At 39.0% G+C, this 21,431-nt stretch overlaps 1 protein-coding gene across 1 annotated transcript in view; it reads left to right on the forward strand.

Annotated features, from left to right (window-relative positions):
• The first annotated feature begins 4,644 nt into the window (after positions 1 to 4,644).
• LOC139142501 (neuronal acetylcholine receptor subunit alpha-10-like) overlaps positions 4,645 to 21,431 on the forward strand; it is a 101,207-nt gene continuing 84,420 nt past the window's right edge. The window contains exon 1 of the mRNA XM_070712454.1: positions 4,645 to 4,967. Coding sequence (XP_070568555.1) covers positions 4,742 to 4,967 — 226 coding nt within the window. The 5' untranslated portion in view covers positions 4,645 to 4,741. The remainder of the gene's footprint in view (positions 4,968 to 21,431) is intronic.

Below are 21,431 nucleotides of genomic sequence, written 5' to 3' on the forward strand. Positions count from 1 at the left end.
GATCTGAATAGAATTGTACAAGTTTGAGAGTCTGAATATTTGACCCCTGGGGCACATTTTCTGTAGGGATTAATGAGAAAGTGCATCTCTACAGAACAAAATAATTATGTGTCAAGGAGCGTCTCGCTGGCCCTTTCGAGATTTTACTATTTGATGTTTCCAAAACTATGTACAAAGTTCCTGTGTCATGTCAATTCTATTTGACCATCGGGATTCATATTGGGGAAAAACTGCCACTGATGAGTTTTGTTCAATGGAAATGAAGTACACTACCTTGCTCTCATTGCCAAAATACTGCAGTTCCCATCTTTGAAACCGTCGAGTATTTTTCAGGGCAAACACATGAATATAGATAGAAAAAAATGAAATTCTTTCTGTCTGTTAAATTTGGTGTCTTGTTGTATCAGAGTCTTTTGTAAGTGTATAAAGTAGATTTTTGACCTCGAGGTTCTGTAATGAAAGCATGACTGCATCTTATAGAGCTGCTTTATGCACTGACTAAATTTTGAAAGAAATAGCCCCATCCAGTTTGAAAAAGAAAAAAATAATATCTGCAAACGATGATGGCGCTGTGTTCCCAGGACACAGAAAGCAAAACTTGATCGAACTCCGCCATCCATTCCGGTACAGGGTAGACTTCACTGATCATTATGACCAATTGTGTCTTTTCTTGCCGTAATTCAATAGAACGGCTTTACATTATTACCGTTGTTTTTTTGAACAGTTTTTGGATGAATGTTTATCCTGACAATTTTAGATCAGACCAAGGAGTGTACAGTTGGAGGTTTCTTTACGCGATCCGACTATTCATGAGTGACAACGCTATAGAACTGAACCCAACAAAGACCGAAATTTAAATGCCGAATCTATATTCCCTGTGAAAACATGAGCAATGTTTTTTTCGAGTGTGTGTAATGAAATCAATAGTGAAAGTGTTGTCAGCGCACGTGTCAGAAATGGCAAGTAAATTCGTTTATTTTATGCACATCTTTTTTTCGCATATTTGCGAAAAGCCAAAGTATATTTATATATAGCATGAAGGTTAAGTCCAAAACCTTGTACAAGAAGCGCAACTGTCTAATTCAATCGCGCTTGGTTCTGGTAATGTTATATGCCTGGCATTGCACTAATGATGTAGAACACCACACCCCTGGGGAATAAACCAAACGGAGACTCCACTCAGACTTAGCCTGGCTGCTTCGCGGTGGGCCCACAGATGATGTGGCTATCTGCACATTTCCAACGGACTTTCATTTTACAAGACGTGGCAGCTCGGCCATCTGAGGGAAACTTGTAAAAGAATACAGCATGTTTTTCTTTTCTCGTAATTAAGCCTGGGTCAACATACAAGATCTAATAACATGTGGGACGAAGTTGATATTATGCGCCAGTCAATGTAAACCCACCCCCCCCCCCCCCCCCCACCTCGGGCGATACGGGAAAAATGTGGGGGATTAGACCGTGTGTGCCATGAAACTGTGCCCGAGGGGGTGGGGCAATTGCCTCGTTTTGATCCCCCTATTCCTTTGACGGACAGGCCCAGATGTTCGTAAATAACTACGCATGCGCACGTATGCAGGGCCTGAAAATTACCCGAAGTCCCGGACCAGTGATTTTTTATCCCGAACCAGTACTAATTACCCCTAAAAAGTCCGCAGACCAATACAAAAAGGAGCCAATTTATTTTGCAAGGGAATGTCCAGTGCTTTTCCCAGATTGTGTTCTAGTGTCTTTTGACGAAAATAGAAACTACGTCCCCGAAAATACCGAAGTTACTGAAACCAAGGAGGTAGCAGAGACGCACTAAAGCCAGTTACACTAAAACCAAGAGGCCCATTCCATTGAGAGACTACGTCTTTTAGCTACAAAATTACAATAATTATTGTGTCTTTAAGTCAATCAAACATTTAAATTTAGTCTATTTCTTTCATCGCAGCGTAAACTCTAAAGGGAAATCGGTTACTCTATTACAGTTTGCGATTCATGATATGAGCCAGGCGATGTGCGTCCACTAGCCACTGCACTGCAAAAATCAAATGACGGGCCACGTACTCATTTTACATGTAAAATTTAATGTGGTAAAAACCAGACCATAGCCTCAGCTAAAAATATCAGCAACCCCAAAATTGTGTGAAAATATTATATCTCTGTCTATCAAAGTAGTATTTTGCAGTAAAATTCTCTGGAAGGAGTCTCATTACAACTTTCCGATCGTCCGTGGCAAGCAAGCTTCTGAATTTAGAAGGTCACCATGCTGAATTCCTTATATAGTCAAGACCCCCTAGCTCGATTGTAGTTGACCTTAACAAGAACCGCCTAGCTTGTCAAACAGCGTTATGGCAATTTAATATTGCTATCAAAGGAAAAAGAAGTCCCTCTCAGATATTTGGTGTTTTAAACCTATTTTTTACAATTTAAATGGAAAGAATCAACCGCTGGGCAATTATAAAAATGAAGTGAACTTTATAGCAATAGTAAAAAAACATGTTAAGTATGTGGTGCAAGAACTTGAGAAAATTACCAAGTAAATGTTTATGCAGTGTGTCTATATTAAAAAGATTGGCAGTTTATGCTGTATGCAAATCCCAAGCAAATCTGATAGAAATGCATATATAACATGAGTATGAGAAATGAATCATTCTTGTATTGTTATGCAAATTTTTGAGGACAGTGGATTTTACCTTTGGACCAGTGAAAAAAAACAGGTCACTGGTCCTGGGACCAGTGGGAAAAACAGAAATTTTCAGGCCCTGGTAATGGTATGTTGTTGTTCAGAGCGGTAGCATGGCGAAAGGTGGATGTCAAGGCCATGTGGGCCGGTAAGCAGCTTTTCAACTGGCTATTGATGAACGCGATGCAGCAATATTCAGAGGTGTGCATGAAAGTATATTTGTGATTGATGGCTTAAATATCGATAACTAAATAAATGATTTTCATCCGCCGTGTATTCTTATTTTTTGGAAAACTGAACATACCATACGCAAAATTTCCCACATTTTCCCACGTGAGCGTGACATTTCGGATGTTCACGATGCCTCATCGACATGGTCCAGCACTAAAAGACCTCCGGGTCAACTCTATTTTTGATAAAGCTTAAAGGGACAAAGTCAGCCATTTTTCATGAATTTTGTTTGATGCGATATACTACTTATTTTGTTTGACATGTTGAAAGATACTGAATGAATGAGTGACCATACATATATTCGACCCCAGTTTTATACAAATTAAGTAAAACCATCGCGAAAACGAATTAATGGTCATGACCATTAATTCATCATTTCGTGATGGTTTGCATGTATCGTGTCTAAAACCGGGGTCGAATATAGCAGGGTCACCCATTCATTAAGTATCTTTCGACATGTCAAACAATATAAGTAGTATCTCACATCAAACAAAATTCATGAAAAATGGCTCTTTAATTGCTTGTGTATTTGGAAAACATGTTCGGTCACGACGGGTTTCTTTTTTATGTCCGCTAAATGTATTATCAAATTTATTCATGATGACCCATATAGCTAGGGAAACAGTTCTGTTTCATCAGTGTGATCATTCTGATCATCTGTTCTGTTGAGTTTTACACAGTATCTTTGTGGTGTGTTTTGTGATGAATAAACACGGACCATTGTGAATTTTCATTCCTCTGCTTGTTTTAAATCAGTGCATGACTGATGTAGAATGTGTCATTGTGTTTGTAGCATGAGAGCGAGAAGACAAAAAAGCTGCACTTGTGAGATTGGACATCATGTATCTTGTTTAATTATCAGCTTTAATTAGTTTATTGAGGCGACAGGTCTTGTATGATACATCTGATGTTTTGATCTAATTGTTCTAGCCTGAAATATGTTTATGCCTGACAACATACAAGCAAACTAGACTGAAAAATATTGTAATTTTTGCTCCAAAATAGGTGACGTGACAGTGACACCTCAACACTTAAAGTCACAGTATAAGTGGCTGAAAAACAAATGCGAAAAGTATGTCATTATCCTGGATCTATTTGTGTTGATTGTGATAGACATTTGTGAACAGCATAAATGTCACAAAACCGTTTTAAATGATTAAAATTGTTCTGAAGTTGAACATGAACTTTTTTTATTGATGCAGGTTGTTTACGACATGAAAATTCCAAAGAGTGGTTGTGTGTAGGAATTTACAAATACCCCACCCCTGTATGTGGGGGATTTACTTGGTTTAGGTGGGGATTTTCCAGGTTGTCTTGCCCCAGGGGGTGGGGCATTTGGCAGATTTCACAGGACTAATTTCCAAATCCCCCACTAAACCCCGAGGTGGGGGGGGGGTGGGGGTTTACATTGACTGGCGCATTACCGGCCCTGCTTCAGAGGTTGCGATCTCGCTGTAACCGCTTGTGTGGCGTGACCCAAAAAGTGCACGACTGTGTACCATTTGAACATCAAATGCGAATTAAAAAAGGCACGTAGTCTGCATTTTATTATCGCGCCGAAGTGAAGCTATATTTTCGCCACGAGAGCAGGCGACTGTGTTGAGAGCGATGTTGTGAAGGCTCAGTCAATGAACTCCCCAGTTTAGTCAGAGTGGTATGCCCCCTCTCTGCTGGTATTCATTAATATATGTCAAATTTAATAACACGATACTAGGACGACACGACGCGCGCGTCAGATCACCCTGGTGATACGCATGCTTTCAGCGTTTCTCTCGTCTGCTGGAAACATTCCCGACTGATTAAAGGCGCTGCTTCTCTTGTCGTCTGTAAAGGGATATAATGGGTGTTCTACCGCTGCTCTTGTGTGTCGTCATGTCTGTGGTGGACCCCAGGACCATCGCGTCTTTACCCAACGAGCAAGCGCTGGGTGCCGCGTGTCCGGAGGGGGAGGTGTACGACAAAAACCTGTACAAGTGCATCAACTGCGTGATCTGCGAAGAGTTTCCCGCCACACCGATATGTCGGAAATGTGAACGTAAAAAACACCAACGGCACGACCACAGAAGTGAGTACCATCCAGCATCGATTTATTTCAGGCCTAGTCACAAAATTTTTTTTCATAACCCAACCCCTTTTCACTGTTGCTTATAGTATCGTGAATTCAGAAAAAATGTCGTATCGTCTCATAGACCTTACCAAAGCATCAATTGTTGGGCTCGTTCTGCATGAATAGATGTCCTTTGTGTGTTTATAAACTGCCATTTATGACGTGGCTCTTTTTTCATAAGCAGGGAACACTACCATTAAGTATATAATCTACCCGGCAGATTATACATTTTTTAGCATTTTTCCCCAGAACAAAAGGTTTCATTCGACACAGAAAACACCAGTATGTTTTTAAGCGAAAAGTGATGTCCATCCTCGTCCGAGACACATTTTGTAACGCGCAGTGCTGTGCTCGTAAATGAGAAGATAATCTTTCGCATGAAAATTTAAAGATTTCACGGTTACTTCACATACATTATTACCCGCATATACTGTTCCCATACAATTTTCCCGTCATAAAACAAAGCGTAGTCTAAACGAAGAGTACATTTTGGCAGTTGCCACGTGACGGACACGACACGACCACTCACACACATTCAGTGTTGTCTCCAACACATTTTCACCTACAACATCCAGAATGCGAGCCCAAGCATAACTCTCTGTATTTGATGTGGTGGAGAGGCTTACCACATGGCAGGTCTCGTACATATAATCTGTTCTATCCTTTGCGTACGTAGAGTACACGATATTGACTTCATTCCCTGGTGGACTTCTCCAAGTCATAACATTTGAAAAAAAAAGCGGCAATACAGTACCTTTATACAGTGAGATGGTTGAAGCTGAAGTTGCGTCAATAGGCTACGCTCTTGAGACAGACAAGTTTGCAAAACGATTCATTATATCGTCGGTAAAAAAGTACTGAACTCCTGGGATTTTGAAGGAAAGGATTCGAATAAATGCATAGGTTTTTCATCCTGATGAAAAAAGTGACGTCATCGCCAAAAATAGCTTGTCTTGACTGTTTGTCAATGTTTTCAGAAAAACTGCGATGCGCAGTTTGTTATTTCGAATTGACGAGATCAACGTTACAGACATGGGTGAAAATCCTTGTCCATATTCGTTGAGAGTACAGGAAAAGGGTAATTTACCCCTTTCCGCCACGACCTCCATGGAGAAATTAGTGTACTTGTTTGAGGTTTGACCATACACACTAAACGATTGCTTTTTCAGTCGTAATGGTCACGAACGTGTCCATGAAGGCGCCAAAACATCACGCTTAGAAGTCTCCATCGACCTTAACTGTACCGTTTTCCCATTTCCCGTCATCCGGCCGCCGACAGGAGTTACAAATTCCAAGGTTGTTTCGTCAATTTCTCTAAATTGTGTATTTGAATACGTACACAGGGGAGCGACAGTGGAGATCCCGCCTTGACAGAAACCCTGTGCTCTGTAACAACATTACTGTGTATAGAAACGTGCTTGGAAAAGTTCACAGTAACGTGAGTTCATTGCTTATGTAGTGCAATATGTGCTAGATTTAGCAGTTACTGAACAGTAAAGTTTGGTGTTCTGAGATAGAATTTCGCGTATTTGGCGTGCGTTGCTTTCTTTTGAATGTCCGCACGACTCTGATTGAGTAGCTGCACGCAGAACGGATGGCTCTGTGACTTGACGAGTCACTGTACAAGTTCAACTTTTCAAAAACATTTTCGTGGCCATCAAAATACATGAAAATGCAAAAGTGAAAAGACGCACAAATGCTGTTGGGTAAATATCCATAGAAGTGACTAGTCATCTAAATCAAAACAAGGGAAAGGATAGTGTCATGTAGGTCATTTACCCCACACTCATCATGACCTGAGTTCAATTAGTCTAGAACATTCTCAAGGTCACTACCCTCAGTGACCTCACAACCTTGAATTCAATTTGTCATGTTTGGAATGTTCTGGAAAGTTGATTAGTTGTGTAAGAGAGATAATTTTAGAACAGTAATTAGCATGTCAATAAAAGTTCTAGATTGTTCTTATATGCCTTTATAAAAGGGACGTGCTCAGCTTCCAGTCAGACTTTTGGGATCGTGTCTCTTGTGTGTTACTAAACTCCAGCAGTAGTCATTCTCAAGACTTTTCAAGACCTTCACTGCCAACGCTGGATTTATACTGTGGACTTTGTGCAATTTCAAGCCTGCAAGCCAAAGGACTGTTCATTCATCCGACTGACTGTTACAACTCTGAGACTGGAGCTCTGCCGTCCCAGCTGAGATAAGTAGTCTGTACACTTTTAAAGCTTGTACTCTATCCCTGACTTAGCAATTAGTTTTATTTTCGTAATAAATTTTGTTTAAACGTTAACTGCTGAGTTCACCCTTTTGTTCGTTTTCTCTGCACGTAACAAAATTGGGGGCTCGTCCGGGATACGAATATTTTGAGCCGTTTGACAACATTTTGCCTGCTTTTTAAAACTACTGTATACTGTGAACTCAGCAAAATTCAATCATGGCGGAATTCAAGCCAGACGAATTTATGGATGACCTTGATCAGGACGCATTTGATTCCCTCAAAAAAGACAACCTCATTGCACTGGCCAATTTCCTTAAAGTAGATGTCAAAAGATCTATGCGCAAGCGGGAAATACAGTACCACATTGCAAAACATTAGTTAATTTAGGCCAATTTGAGGAATCCACCTTGAAAGATTATGAGCCCGAGTCTACCTTTGAACTAAGAAAATTAGAATTAGAAATGCAGACGAATTTGGAGATCAAGAAACTAGAATTACAAATGGAAAAAGAGAGACAGGCATTAGAAAAAGAAAAAAAACAATGCAATTACAAATGGAAGAAAGACAGAGAGAGAAAGATAGGCAGGAAAGATTAGAAATGGAAGAAAGACAGAAAGAGAGGGAATTGGAAATGAAAGAAAAAGAATTACAAATGGAAGAAAGACAAAGGGAGAAAGAAAGAGAGGAAAAAGAAAAGGAAAGAGAATTAGCAGAACACCGACTGCAGTTAGAAATGAGACGTTTAGAGCTTAGAAAGTCAGGAAAATTCTTCCCTTCAGACAGTTTTGACATCACTAAGCATTTCAGGTTAGTTCCCCCTTTCCAAGAAAAGGATGTTGATAAATATTTCCTTCATTTTGAGAAAATTGCTCAGAGTCTGGATTGGCCTAAGGAGTCCTGGTCTATGCTTTTGCAGAGTGCTTTGGTGGGTAAAGCCAGAGAAATTTACATTCAGTTGTCAGTAGAGCAGGTTTCGGATTATGATTCTGTGAAGGAATTAATTCTCAAGGGCTATGAGTTGGTGCCTGAAGCTTACCGTCAGAAATTTAGGGATTGTGAGAAGGCGAAAGATCAAACTTATGTTGAATTTGCTCGAACAAAAGAACAACTGTTTGACCGTTGGTGCTCTTCTGAAAGGTCAGTCAGAATTATGACAAATTACGACAGCTTGTTTTGATTGAGGAATTTAAAAGGTGCATCCGGAGTGACATCAAGACGTTTATCAATGAACAAAAGGCAGATACATTAGAGGTTGCTGCACGTTTGGCCGATGATTATTCATTGACCCACAAATCTTCATTTCTCAGCAAACCATCCCAGTCCTTTTCATACAGAAACAATGCAGGTAAATTTAACTCCTCCTTTTCATCCAAGAATTTCTCAAAGGAGAGTAGGAAATCAAATGACAGCAGTTCACACAGTTCAAGTAACACTCCCACATCATCAGATCCCAAGTCTCAATCTCCTTCTGACAAACAGTTTGGTACACTTTCTTGTAATTATTGCAAGAAAGACGGCCATTTAATGTCAGATTGTTTCAAATTGAAAAGAAAACGTGAAGGTCAAAGTGGTCAAAGTGGATCTAAGCCAACCGGCTTATTTCTTCATCAACTCAATTAGAGTCTAATAATGTGTGCAACACATTTTCTGAGGTTAAACCCCTCTTATCCCCAATTAATGAGGTCAAGGTCAATTCTTCTCAAGATAGCATTATGGGTATTTTCGAGCCATTTATTCATAATGGTTTTATATCACTTTCTAGTGATTTTTCTTCCGCTACCCCTGTCAAAATTTTAAGAGATACCGGGGCTTCCCAGTCTCTTTTGTTGGCAGATACCCTGCCGTTTTCTGAAAAGTCATTTTCAGGTTCTAAAGTTCTTATTAAGGGGGTAGATTGTAATGACTACATTCCTGTTCCTCTCCATAATGTCTATTTGTCTTCGGACTTTGTTTCTGGACCTGTGACTTTAGGTATTAGGCCTTTTTTGCCTTTTGAAGGGATTCACCTTCTTCTTGGAAACGACCTTGCTGGGGACAAGGTCATTACTAATCCACTTGTGACTGATAATCCTACTTTAGATCAGGATCCAGAGCCAATTGAACAAGAGATACCCGATTTATTTCCTTCATGTGCCATTACTCGAGCCATGTCAAAGAAAACTTCCGAGAATCAAAATACTCTCAAAATATGTCACAGATGTTGACTTAAATGACACCTTTCTCAGTCAGGTGTTTGACACGGATCATTCCGTTATCCCTCGTGGATTTGAAACTTCCAGTAAAACTTCTGCTGACCAAAGTCAGACATTTTCTAGATCAAATCTCATTGCAGAACAACACAAAGACCCAGATATTTTGTCTTTGTTTGACAGGGTAGATGATGAAGGTAAAACTTCAGATAGCTCTGTTTCCTATTATACAAAATCTGGTATTCTCATGCGTAAATGGAGACCTCCAGACGTTTTGGTTGATGACGATTGGGCTATAAAACATCAAATTGTGGTTCCAAAGCCCTATCGTGTGCTGAAATATTGCGCCTGGCCCATGAACCCCCTGGGCTGGTCACTTAGGAGTCAGGAAAACTTATCATAAAATTCTCAGTCACTTTTATTGGCCTAATCTCAGGCAGGATGTAGCACATTTCTGTAAAACTTGTCACACATGTCAAATGGTAGGAAAGCCAAATCAGACCATTCCAAAGGCCCCTTTACACCAATTCCTGCATTTCAAGAACCATTTAGTAGGATACTAATAGACTGTGTTGGGCCCCTACCAAAAACAAGATCAGGAAATGAGTATATGTTGACAATTATGTGTACATCAACTCGGTTCCCAGAAGCCATACCACTGAGAAACATAAAGACAAAGACTATAGTGAGAGCTTTAGTCAAATTTTTCACTTTATTTGGCCTCCCTAAATGTGTCCAGTCCGATCAAGGCTCCAACTTTATGTCTGGTATTTTTCAACAAGTAATGGATCAGCTAGGCATTAAACAGTATAGGTCATCCGCCTATCATCCAGAAAGTCAGGGTGCTCTTGAGCGATTTCATCAAACTTTGAAAAACATGATTAGGACCTACTGTTTTGACACAGAGAAGCAGTGGGATGAAGGAATTCATTTTCTGCTCTTTGCTGTTAGAGAGTCAATTCAGGAGTCTCTTGGTTTTAGCCCATTTGAGCTTGTATTTGGACATACAGTCCGTGGCCCACTTAAGCTCGTTAAAGAGAAATTCCTATCAGACGATGATGATTGTCTGAATATTTTGCAATATGTGTCAGATTTTCGTACAAAACTCTCTAAAGCATGTGAATTAGCCAGAGAAAATCTTGAGTCATCTCAGCAGTCAATGAAAACCAAATACGATAAAAAACACCTCAAAACGGAAGTTTGAACCAGGTCAAAAAGTTCTTGTTCTACTTCCGGTTCCTGGCAAACCACTCCATGCTCGTTACTTTGGGCCATATCTAATTGATAAGAAATTGAGTAATTACATCATAACAACACCTGACAGGCGAAAACAAAAACAGCTATGTCACATAAATATGCTTAAGCCATATTTTGATAGGGATAATCCTACTATAACTCAGCCTGTCAGTGCAGTCAGTTCAAACCATTATGAAGATAGTGATACTGAAACTGACTTGAGTGAAAATACTCTAAACTCAAAGCTGGGCTCGGTCAAGCTTCAGAACTCAGAAATCCTGGAGAAGCTGGAGTCTACAAAGTTGGCACACCTCCAGCCAGAACAACAACAACAGGTGAAAGAACTGCTCCATGAATATAAACACCTGTTTCAAGATGTTCCAACGAGGACGAACGTCATCTATCACGATGTTGATGTTGGGGACAGTAAGCCTGTAAAACAACATCCATACAGACTGAATCCAACAAAAGCGAAATATCTCCAGGAAGAAGTCAAATACCTGCTGGACAATGACTTTATTGAACCCAGTAAAAGTAACTGGAGTTCGCCGTGCATACTTGTTCCCAAATCAGATCACAGTTATCGTATGTGCACGGACTTTAGGAAGGTCAACACTTTAACAAAGACAGACACTTTCCCAATCCCGAGGATTGATGACTGCATCGACCGAGTGGGAAAAGCCAAGTATGTGACAAAATTTGACCTACTGAAGGGATTTTGGCAAGTCCCTCTGACAGATCGTGCTCGTGAAATATCCGCCTTTGTTACACCAGACGGATTGTTCCAGTACAAGGTGATGCCATTTGGAATGAAGAACTCTCCGGCAACGTTCCAACGGATGATCAACGACGTCATATCCGGGCTAGACGGGTGTGCAGCTTACGTTGACGACGTCATTCTGTATAGTGACACCTGGGAGGAACACATCAAGCTCATGCGGAAGTTCTTTGAGAGACTGAGTAAAGCAATGTTGACTGTCAACCTTGCCAAATCTGAGTTTGGTTGGGCAAGGGTAACTTACCTCGGACATACTGTAGGACAGGGTGAGGTAAAACCTGTTGATGCCAAAATCAGTGCCATTTCAAGTTTTCCCATACCAAACTGCAAACGACAACTGATGCGCTTTCTCGGTATGGCTGGTTACTACAGAAAATTCTGTCCAAATTTCTCCACAATTACTGAGCCTTTGACTAACTTACTTAAAAAGAAAGTAAAGTTTGTTTGGTCAGAGCAATGCCAACAGGCATTTGATACACTTAAAGCCATACTGCAAAGTGCCCCAGTGTTGTCTGCACCAGATTTCACTTTGCCATTCAAATTAGCTGTAGATGCTAGTGATACGGCTGCTGGTGCTGTTTTATTGCAGAGGATAGTCATGGTGTAGATCATCCTGTTTGCTATTTTTCACGCAAATTTAACAAATCCCAAGAAACTACTCTACAATTGAAAAAGAGTGTTTATCTTTGATATTAGCTTTACAGCATTTTGAAGTTTATGTTACTTCTTCAAATCAGCCAATAGTGGTTTATATTGATCACAACCCTCTTGTTTTTCTGCAGAAATTTAAAGGCAAAAATCAGAGATTGCTAAGATGGAGTTTAATGTTACAGGAGTTTAATCTTGACATTAGACATATCAAAGGCAGAGACAATTTAATTGCAGACTGTCTCTCTCGTATTTAGAGTTTATTGTTGTTCACTTTCAAGAAATTTTACTTTAGAGTAAAACAAAATTTGAGTACTTAAATCCTTTTCAAGATTACATTTGTAAAAGAAAGATTTTTCTTTGAAAAATTTTCTTTTTTTGAAGAGGGGGTGTGTCATGTAGGTCATTTACCCCACACTCATCATGACCTGAGTTCAATTAGTCTAGAACATTCTCAAGGTCACTACCCTCAGTGACCTCACAACCTTGAATTCAATTAGTCATGTTTGGAATGTTCTGGAAAGTTGATTAGTTGTGTAAGAGAGATAATTTTAGAACAGTAATTAGCATGTCAATAAAAGTTCTAGATTGTTCTTATATGCCTTTATAAAAGGGACGTGCTCAGCTTCCAGTCAGACTTTTGGGATCGTGTCTCTTGTGTGTTACTAAACTCCAGCAGTAGTCATTCTCAAGACTTTTCAAGACCTTCTCTGCCAACGCTGGATTTATACTGTGGACTTTGTGCAATTTCAAGCCTGCAAGCCAAAGGACTGTTCATTCATCCGACTGACTGTTACAACTCTGAGACTGGAGCTCTGCCGTCCCAGCTGAGATAAGTAGTCTGTACACTTTTAAAGCTTGTACTCTATCCCTGACTTAGCAATTAGTTTTATTTTCGTAATAAATTTTGTTTAAACGTTAACTGCTGAGTTCACCCTTTTGTTCGTTTTCTCTGCACGTAACAATAGAGGCCGCCAAATTTCGATCTCAGGGAGGGACCGTTAATTTTGGAAGGGTGGGCAAAGTTTATGAACGCGGCATGAAAACAGCTGAAAAGACTTAAACCGTTTTGCTGTCGTCAGTAACTATTCACACGACTAGAAATTGTGCTAAATTCTTCTCTAAAAAGATACTCAGGCCTAGATAGGAAATGTGTGTCAAATCAAGGAAGGCGAAAAAAAATACCCCATTCTCATTAGTCCAGCAAAGATATCAAGATGCATCCCTTTCTAGATCAATTGCAGACAGTTGCTCATATTGACAGAGTTCATCACAGTGTCAATGATTTATATCCTGTCAACATTTTGTCCAAAGATTCATTTGCTAAAATAACCGCCGCCTTTTGTAATTTTTATTAATAGTCCGTGACGAACAATGGCCTGTATGAATAGAGATGTATACGACGATCTACTCACAACAGTTGCTCTTAATTAGTAATTTGTAAGCCTCTCTTTGGTATCCGTAACCATGACAACCAATTACACGGACGCAACTTCAGCTATTATTTGACTGCGATTTGATGATGATTAAAAATGGACTTTTTGATAGCGACAAACAAACTGAAATGTTGAAATAGATACTGGATGCATGACGATATTAAGTGAGAGACAACTGTCACTGCTACTAGTCATGTAAATTTACATTTATCTATTGTTCCTGGACTCAAGGTTCATTAGATGGAATCTGTGTTTCATCACAATTTGTGTTTTATGCGTCTTATTTTTACACGACGCCTTATACTCACAAATATTTATTCGACATACATTCTACTTGTCTATCAGGTAGAATGGGACTCGGGGACAGATATTCGGACTCTCAAACTTTTCTACTGCTTTTGTCTACCACTTTTTGGGGCTGATTTTGACGCCCGCGGAGTAAATAAGGTTTTCACGGCTTATTTTTTGTGAAAATCGAAAATTGTATTTTCCTTCATAGAGTTAACACAGGTATGGCGGTCATTTTGAATGTCAAATATCGGGAAATCATGGATAATTTATCTCAGTCTCTAGTACCAAATTTTGCACTGTGACCCCTGTTTGATTGGGTAAGAGAATGGTTGAAAGTTTCATTGAGCAAAGTTTGAGCAAAAGTTTGAGTCCTTCACTTTCGAGGCGTTACTACCCTAAGAAGCAGACAAAATGTCGAGGAAAGACGATAATATTGAAGCATTGGAAGACCTCAACAACCAATGGGGGATATGTGTAGTAAAATTTTTATGAGGCAATAAATCACGAGCCGTAATATTAAAATTAATATTTCTTTCAAATTACCAAAGAAGCAAATCAGCTCATGGATTCTCCTTACAGTGATATAAGAAATTGCTTACACAGGTCATGGCGTGAAGTGTATTATGTTTTAACTTCGAGGGAAGGGAGCGAGGCGATATATTATTTCCCTCTGACAGAGTTTAATTCATCTGGAAAAAAGGTCGAGGTTAGAAATGTTAACACAATTGTGTTGAACTCCTTCACAATGCTTCAGAAGGAGGAGAAATTCACGATAAGATTTCAGTGTAGTCTCTGTGTCAGTTTCTTTCGGGCTACTGGTGGTAGCCCTAAGCCCCTCGAAAACTGTCCATTTGACCTTTCAAAAAGCGGCAGACACAAAAAGCCACAAACATCACCTCTATCTCGCCAAAACGCGGAAGTACCGATGATAATCGCCCTGCGTACAATGTCCTTCCCTATTGAACAGGATCTCTGAATTCAAAGGGAAATCTGTAACACTGATCTGGGTCACATGTATCAATTGATTGTATTTGATTGAATCGTTACTCTCAAGGGTAATTTGTGCAGTGTAAAGTCTAAATGTGGAAGGCTCCTTGAAAAATATAAATTAATAAATGTGTATATGTGTGTCATGTATATATATATGTGTGTATATGTGTCATGTATATATATGATATACTATATACAAGTATATATATATTATATATATATATATATATATATATATATTTATATTTATATACTTAATTTCCAAAGAAAGCATAGTAAACATAAAATAAACAGATCTATTTTGTATGCATATATATAATATATTTAAGCAATAAAGCACATCCAGCGATGGTATACCACGAGATTTTGACCAGTTCACGACATATATGCACGAGCGATAGCGAGTGCATATATGAAGTGAAATGGTCAAAATCGAGTGGTATACCGTCGCTTGGTGTGATTTATTGCTATTATATCATAACAGTATATTGAAATTCTGGCGTGGAACGTCATAAAAGGAATTTTCCTCAAGCTGAGAGCTAGTACGCATGCCAGCCGTGGTATATCGCCAATATACCACCGTTCTTTTCGCGTCTCGACCAATCAGATCACTGTATTTGCGCCATCAATATACTGGTATGATATAATAGATGTATATCGTATGTATACATACATACATACATACATACATACATACATACATACATACATACATACATACATACATACATACATACATACATACATACATACGTACATACACACGTACACGTACCATGTGAACTTGATATTCGTATCAATTCATGTAAATGAAGAAACATTCTTTCATTGACGTGCATCATTGTTACTTTATAATCCTATTATAAATTTGTAAAGAGGTCACCAACGGCTATTAACCCTTTGAACATCAAAGCCAATTTTTGTCGCCTTTACAAAATATATACCCTAGTCAATTTTTTCAGATATTTGCCAAAATTTTGATAAAAAACTGTAGCAATTGAAATGTGATTTCTGTTTGCTCCAAAATTATCAAAACAAATACAGAAAAATTCATAAAAATTGGTAAAATGTTGCACTAAAATTTTTGTGGGAAAAATTACAGCACTCAAAGGGTTAAAGTGATGTGATGGACTTTCTGTAATCTCGTATACATCGACAGATTAAAAATGAACTAATACAATAATTGTGACCTCCAATGCGTTGCTTTCATTTCATCCGACATTGCATATAGTATGGGGACAATGTCGTCACTCGGATAACGTCGGCCTTGTCAAACTGCCTCAGCAAGGTCAAGTTGTGAGGTTAGTATGTCGTCCAAATCACCAGGGTGTGATTCGCGTTCAAATTGCCCAGCACTGTTTATCGATGTTCTACCCTTCGCAGACGAGTAGTGGTACGCGATAGCCTGACTCGTAAATCGTGAGGCGCGCGAACGGGAATCAAACTTTCGAGGGGTCTACGGGTAACAGAAAATCCGCATGATTTCAAAAACCTCGCGAGGTATAGGTGCTATGTGCGACCTTATTGTTCACTAAATTTTCGCCCGAACCAGAAGTATTCATTCGTCAACCATAGCACTTCATATTGAACATATGGTTGTGTTGGCAAGGCTATCACATCATATTTCAACATTCTTTCATAAAAGGATAACCAACTATATTGTTCAATAGAACAAAAATTATTGGCAGTATTATCAAAAGTGGCAGCCTGTGTCCCTTTAGATTTCGCTGACTCTGAACAGCTCAAAACTGCTTTACCGACGACTGGAGTTTAATATAGGTTAAGAAACGAGCGATTAATCACATGTTCCGAGACGCCACGGAGTCATTTATGAATCTCATGTGGCAATATCACGGTCACAAGGCCACGTTCATGTCTCCCCCAGGCACTACTTGACACGACGACCCCCGGCGTTGGCTCATTACTTTCAGATACTGTTGCAGTCAACGAGAGCTATTTTCGTCCAAACCAACATTCGATAGATCATAAAACGAACGCGTTCTTGCAGCCTATCTGTCAAAATGCATTAATCTTAATCCAGACGAGCGATTGGTTTGGAATGTGGGTTCTGGCAGACGGAATATGAACAAAATATTCGATTTTTTTCTCGACTCTCCCAGGACTAAAGCGGAGTTTGAGAATTGAGGCATTTGAAAATTAGAAATCGGCTCCTGGTTACATGGATGATCCGAGTCCCGGTACTTTAAACAAAGGTTCGCGATATAAAACTTTGACCGTCTTGTTGGGTGAACTAGAACACCAAGACCTAAATTTCACAGCCCACTCAAACATCCACACTAGCAGTTATAACGCAAAACTGAGCTCCAAATATCTTGAAAGTCGTCAACCCGATGCTCACTAACTTCGCTTCACATTAGTTTTTAAAAGACGTTCCTACATTTTTCGTGCATGCGGTTAACCGTGTTTGTATAGTGTTACAATAAGCAGCAATATCGTTACGAAAAGGTATTTGTCACCCCGAGTAATGTTTGGCTTGAACCTAGAATTTCAAGAATGCATGACAACAATTTAACTGGTAACAATATTTGCTGGCGTTATTTTTGGGGCAACGGCAATTTTCTTGATCTAGAAAACTGCGTTGAAGAGCCAGCAAAGAGAGTGGTGCGCCTGTTACAGTAATAAGGATATCTGTGTGAACTACATCGCTGGGGATGATACACGTATTCTCATTTGCAGTGGCGCATGCGCGGAGAAGGTTTCTGAACTTCCTCTCTCACAAACAGAAAAACGGACAGGAGTGGGTCACAGTGCGCGGAAAAACGCTTCAGAACTTTATGGGGGGAAAGATAAACATGGCCGACATAACTCAGTGCTCACTTTTGTGTCACGAAGCTTCTGTCTAGATTATTTTTTCACACTCAACCCTTCATATCTAGTAACTCGGTTTATTTTTCTGTCGACAATAAAATCTTCTGCTCTCAATCAGAACATTTGAGCTTTGCATGCATTATTTGACTCTCTGTTGGCAAAGAGAGAGTAAAACTCATTCGTACTGAATACACGTTTGCCTGGGAGACCCTCTTTACATACAGTGAACAAAACTCGCAATACGGCATGACAAAGCTGAGACATTATAAGCCCAGTTATGGCCCAGGCTTATCACAAATACTTTGATTTGTAGCAAGTTTGATGAAGATCTTTATAGCATCGTATATATGCATGCCTAGTTGTTAAATAGCGTTGAAAGAGTGTTTAAGTGTAAGTATATGTGTGACACTGTATCTGCCTACATAACTGGTTTTTGACTCGAGTCAAATCGATTTTCCAACATTCCAAGGACAAAGTATACAACATAACCGTGCAGGTTGCGGTATTTCAAGACAATGCTATAAGCCCATTGACGTGTAGGTTGTAATATTGTCGTTTTTTATGGAGAATCGAGATAAGGAACAAAGTTGAAGCATCTGGATGTCTCTAACATCCTAGGTATTTTAACGTTGTACCTTGACCCTTTCATAACGGTTGTTTTGCCCTTCCCATTATTTTCAATGACGAACTTAGACCCATGTACCAGGAACTGGGGAGAAGGGGTCAAGAAATTCACGGTTTATCCTTGTCACTTCATAGGACCGGACTCTCACTCATTGCTTTATATCGTAACTTTCCATTTTAAATTACATTGACTGCGAGGAAGCAGACGCTTTATACCAAGGGTTAAAACAATAACACGGAGTCAAGGCTTTTTCGAATATTTTCCTTCTCCAACGACAATCCGATTACAGTGTTGTGATAGCGTTGGCCTTGAGAAGTAGCCGTTATGATGTTAAGGGAAAGAAAACTTGATAGGACACGCTTGTTGGCATTCACGTAATCAAGAACTTACACAGTACGTGTATATACGATACGAGTCTTTAATAGACATGTGCTACACCGATTTTGCGACGTGAAAACGTTTTCAGCACACCCCATAGTACTTTGTCCGTGACGATTGATGTTAGTGTATCTCGAGTGATACTGTATATCATACTAATAAAGCAATCAGAATATATTTATTGTGTCTCTTTCTTTGTCAACTTTGCGGTCATTATTATTGCGTGGACAGGACGTCGATCAGATTAATACGTAAGAGGTAACCTTAGCTCGCAATAAAGTGAACAAGTACACGTCGCCTCATAACTTATACACTTTGCATATTGGACTTTTGTGTTTCCAAATCGATGATGGCCAGTTTATGAGCGCGAATTAACCATTCCTTTGGTACATAAACTCAGATTAACAATTTAGACAAGGTGATCCATGGCCATTTTAGATACCTTTAGCAGTTAATGCGGTTTTAGTGCAATGATAGTTTTATATTGTGTTGTTAATCAGTTACCTTGTAAATGTTTGATGGAGCGAAAACAATTTTCCAATCGTCTGATTGGACAATAAAATTATTATTACTGTTATTATTATTAGAGACCAAGTTTATGTGTCGTTAAAGTCTCTAAATGTTTGCGTAAATATCTCAAAATGACACTAAATTTACGAAAATTTATGTAAGGGTTGATTTAACTTCTGACTGAAAATCAAACTGTCGTCGCTTGTCTCCATAACGACTGTATAATGACGTCATGTAAATTAGTTGCATTGGTAACATCGTGGTCGTGACGTCAAGCAAGACCAGAGACTTACCATTATAAAACGTAATGACAACCAAGTTGGATTTTTTTTAAATTTTTATCTTTATGCTTTTAAGGAAAGTGATCGAATGCTCTTCCAGTGGTATTTTTAAACCCTGGGACTATAACTCTACAAATGACTTCGCCACCATCGCAGAGTCTAGCATTCATATTGAATTAATTTTTTGAAAATGCAAACCGTACACCAGCTGGTTTAAGGTAGTATGCGCCTCGAAAGTGAAGGACATAAACTTTTGCTCAAACTTTCCTCAAGGAATGTTTTCAAACACTCTCTTTCAAAATGGAGAATGAAAATCGAGGGTCACCATGCAAATTACTACTAGAGAAACAAATTACTCAAGATTTACTGATAATATAAATTCAAAATGGCCGTGTACACTCTATGAAGAAAATGAAAATTGTCGAATTTCGAAAAACTAAGCCGGTGAAAAATTCTCTTACACCAGGAGCTTTAAAATGAACCCCTACAAGTGATAGATGAGAAACAAATTGAAACAGTTTGAGAGTCCGAATTTTTTCCCCCGAGGCGCGTTCTACCTTAATAAACTACTAAATGTCAAGCTGCCGGTTAACCTAACTGCCGTACTTTCTTTTCCCCTTGCAAAGTTGTTTCGACATTAACTTGAATGATCAAGCCCTCCCAGACGCCCTGTATGTCAGCCTTTTTAATTTAATGAAAAAAGTTCGCATAATTTATCCTTGAAAATCCATTTGAAAATTAAAACCTGATACAGAAACAGTTTAATCTTGCTTTACTTGAGATGCAGGTGTCATTTATCATTCTATTTCAACCAGCTCTAATATTTTCTGCGTTTTTCCAATATTTTTCAAATTGTCAGAATACAGCTTTAAGCCTTTCTACTGACACGTTGCGAAATATCTGCCCTTTATGATCTGTAACGTCGTCATAGAATATTAAAGCTCTGTTTGCTATAACTTTTTATGTATTTCCTGTCGTTTTGTTTTATTTGTGGAATTGAGTTTCCAGTTCTATTCACCCAAACCGAGTCGAAATGTCTGGTAATTGACTTGTCAACTCAACCTAGTTCACAGCTGGATTTTAGCTCTGAGCAGAATCCATTTGTCAACAGCGACTCCGTATATCCCATACGTTGCGCTATGTTACAGTTTGTGAGGGCAACACGGTGTATGATAACACACCTTGATGATGTAGAAAATGAACTTGTTTTCTAAATCAGAATATGGAAATGTCACAATGTCCCTTTATAATTTGCCCGAACAGCAAGACGACAATTCTTTCAGTGTATGCGACATTTTTTTTTAAATTTTGAAACTGCCTTTGCCATGAGTAGAATCATACAGTGTAAACGAGCAATTTTGATACAGTATCCGAACTCGTCACGGTAACCTAATCAAGCGCGTGTAACGTAGCCTCGTACACGAACATACTTCCCCTCCTTAATTGTCTCAATTATATGTACTACGTGAATTATTGGTTACTCATTACCCCTACCCAAGTTCGTCGAGGTAATAAAAAACTCGGTCTGGTAATATCACATCTACTGCGAGACTAGTCATATATATAGAATTCCATGATGACGTCTGCCTATACCTGAGATCATGTGACCTCAGATGTCCTCGTCCGCGGCTGGCGCTAATGAGCTTAGAACTGCCCAGCAGGTCATAATTGATGAATGTCACAAAAGCAGCACATGCAAGAGTTGTTTTTGTCTCACAAGAATTTATCCATCTATGAGCAAGTCAAATTTGATAATTTGGAAATTATTTCTTGTGGTCCATTTATGTCAGTTCGTTCTACTTAAAGCTACAATTACTGACACGTTGGACAAATATTTTCACTATCTTTTTTCCATTTAGTCCAAAATAAAAAAAAAATGTAAGTTTCCGGAAACATGCCTCGGAAGCTTAGGGGAGATTGGTCTGAAAAAAGGTTTATGCATATTTCTTTTTTTGGCTCAGACCCATTAAATACTGCAAAATTTAGAGAATTTACTCGATATTTTTGAAAATA

The sequence above is a fragment of the Ptychodera flava genome, chromosome 10, assembly GCF_041260155.1.
Source record: "Ptychodera flava strain L36383 chromosome 10, AS_Pfla_20210202, whole genome shotgun sequence".
NCBI lineage: Eukaryota > Metazoa > Hemichordata > Enteropneusta > Ptychoderidae > Ptychodera > Ptychodera flava.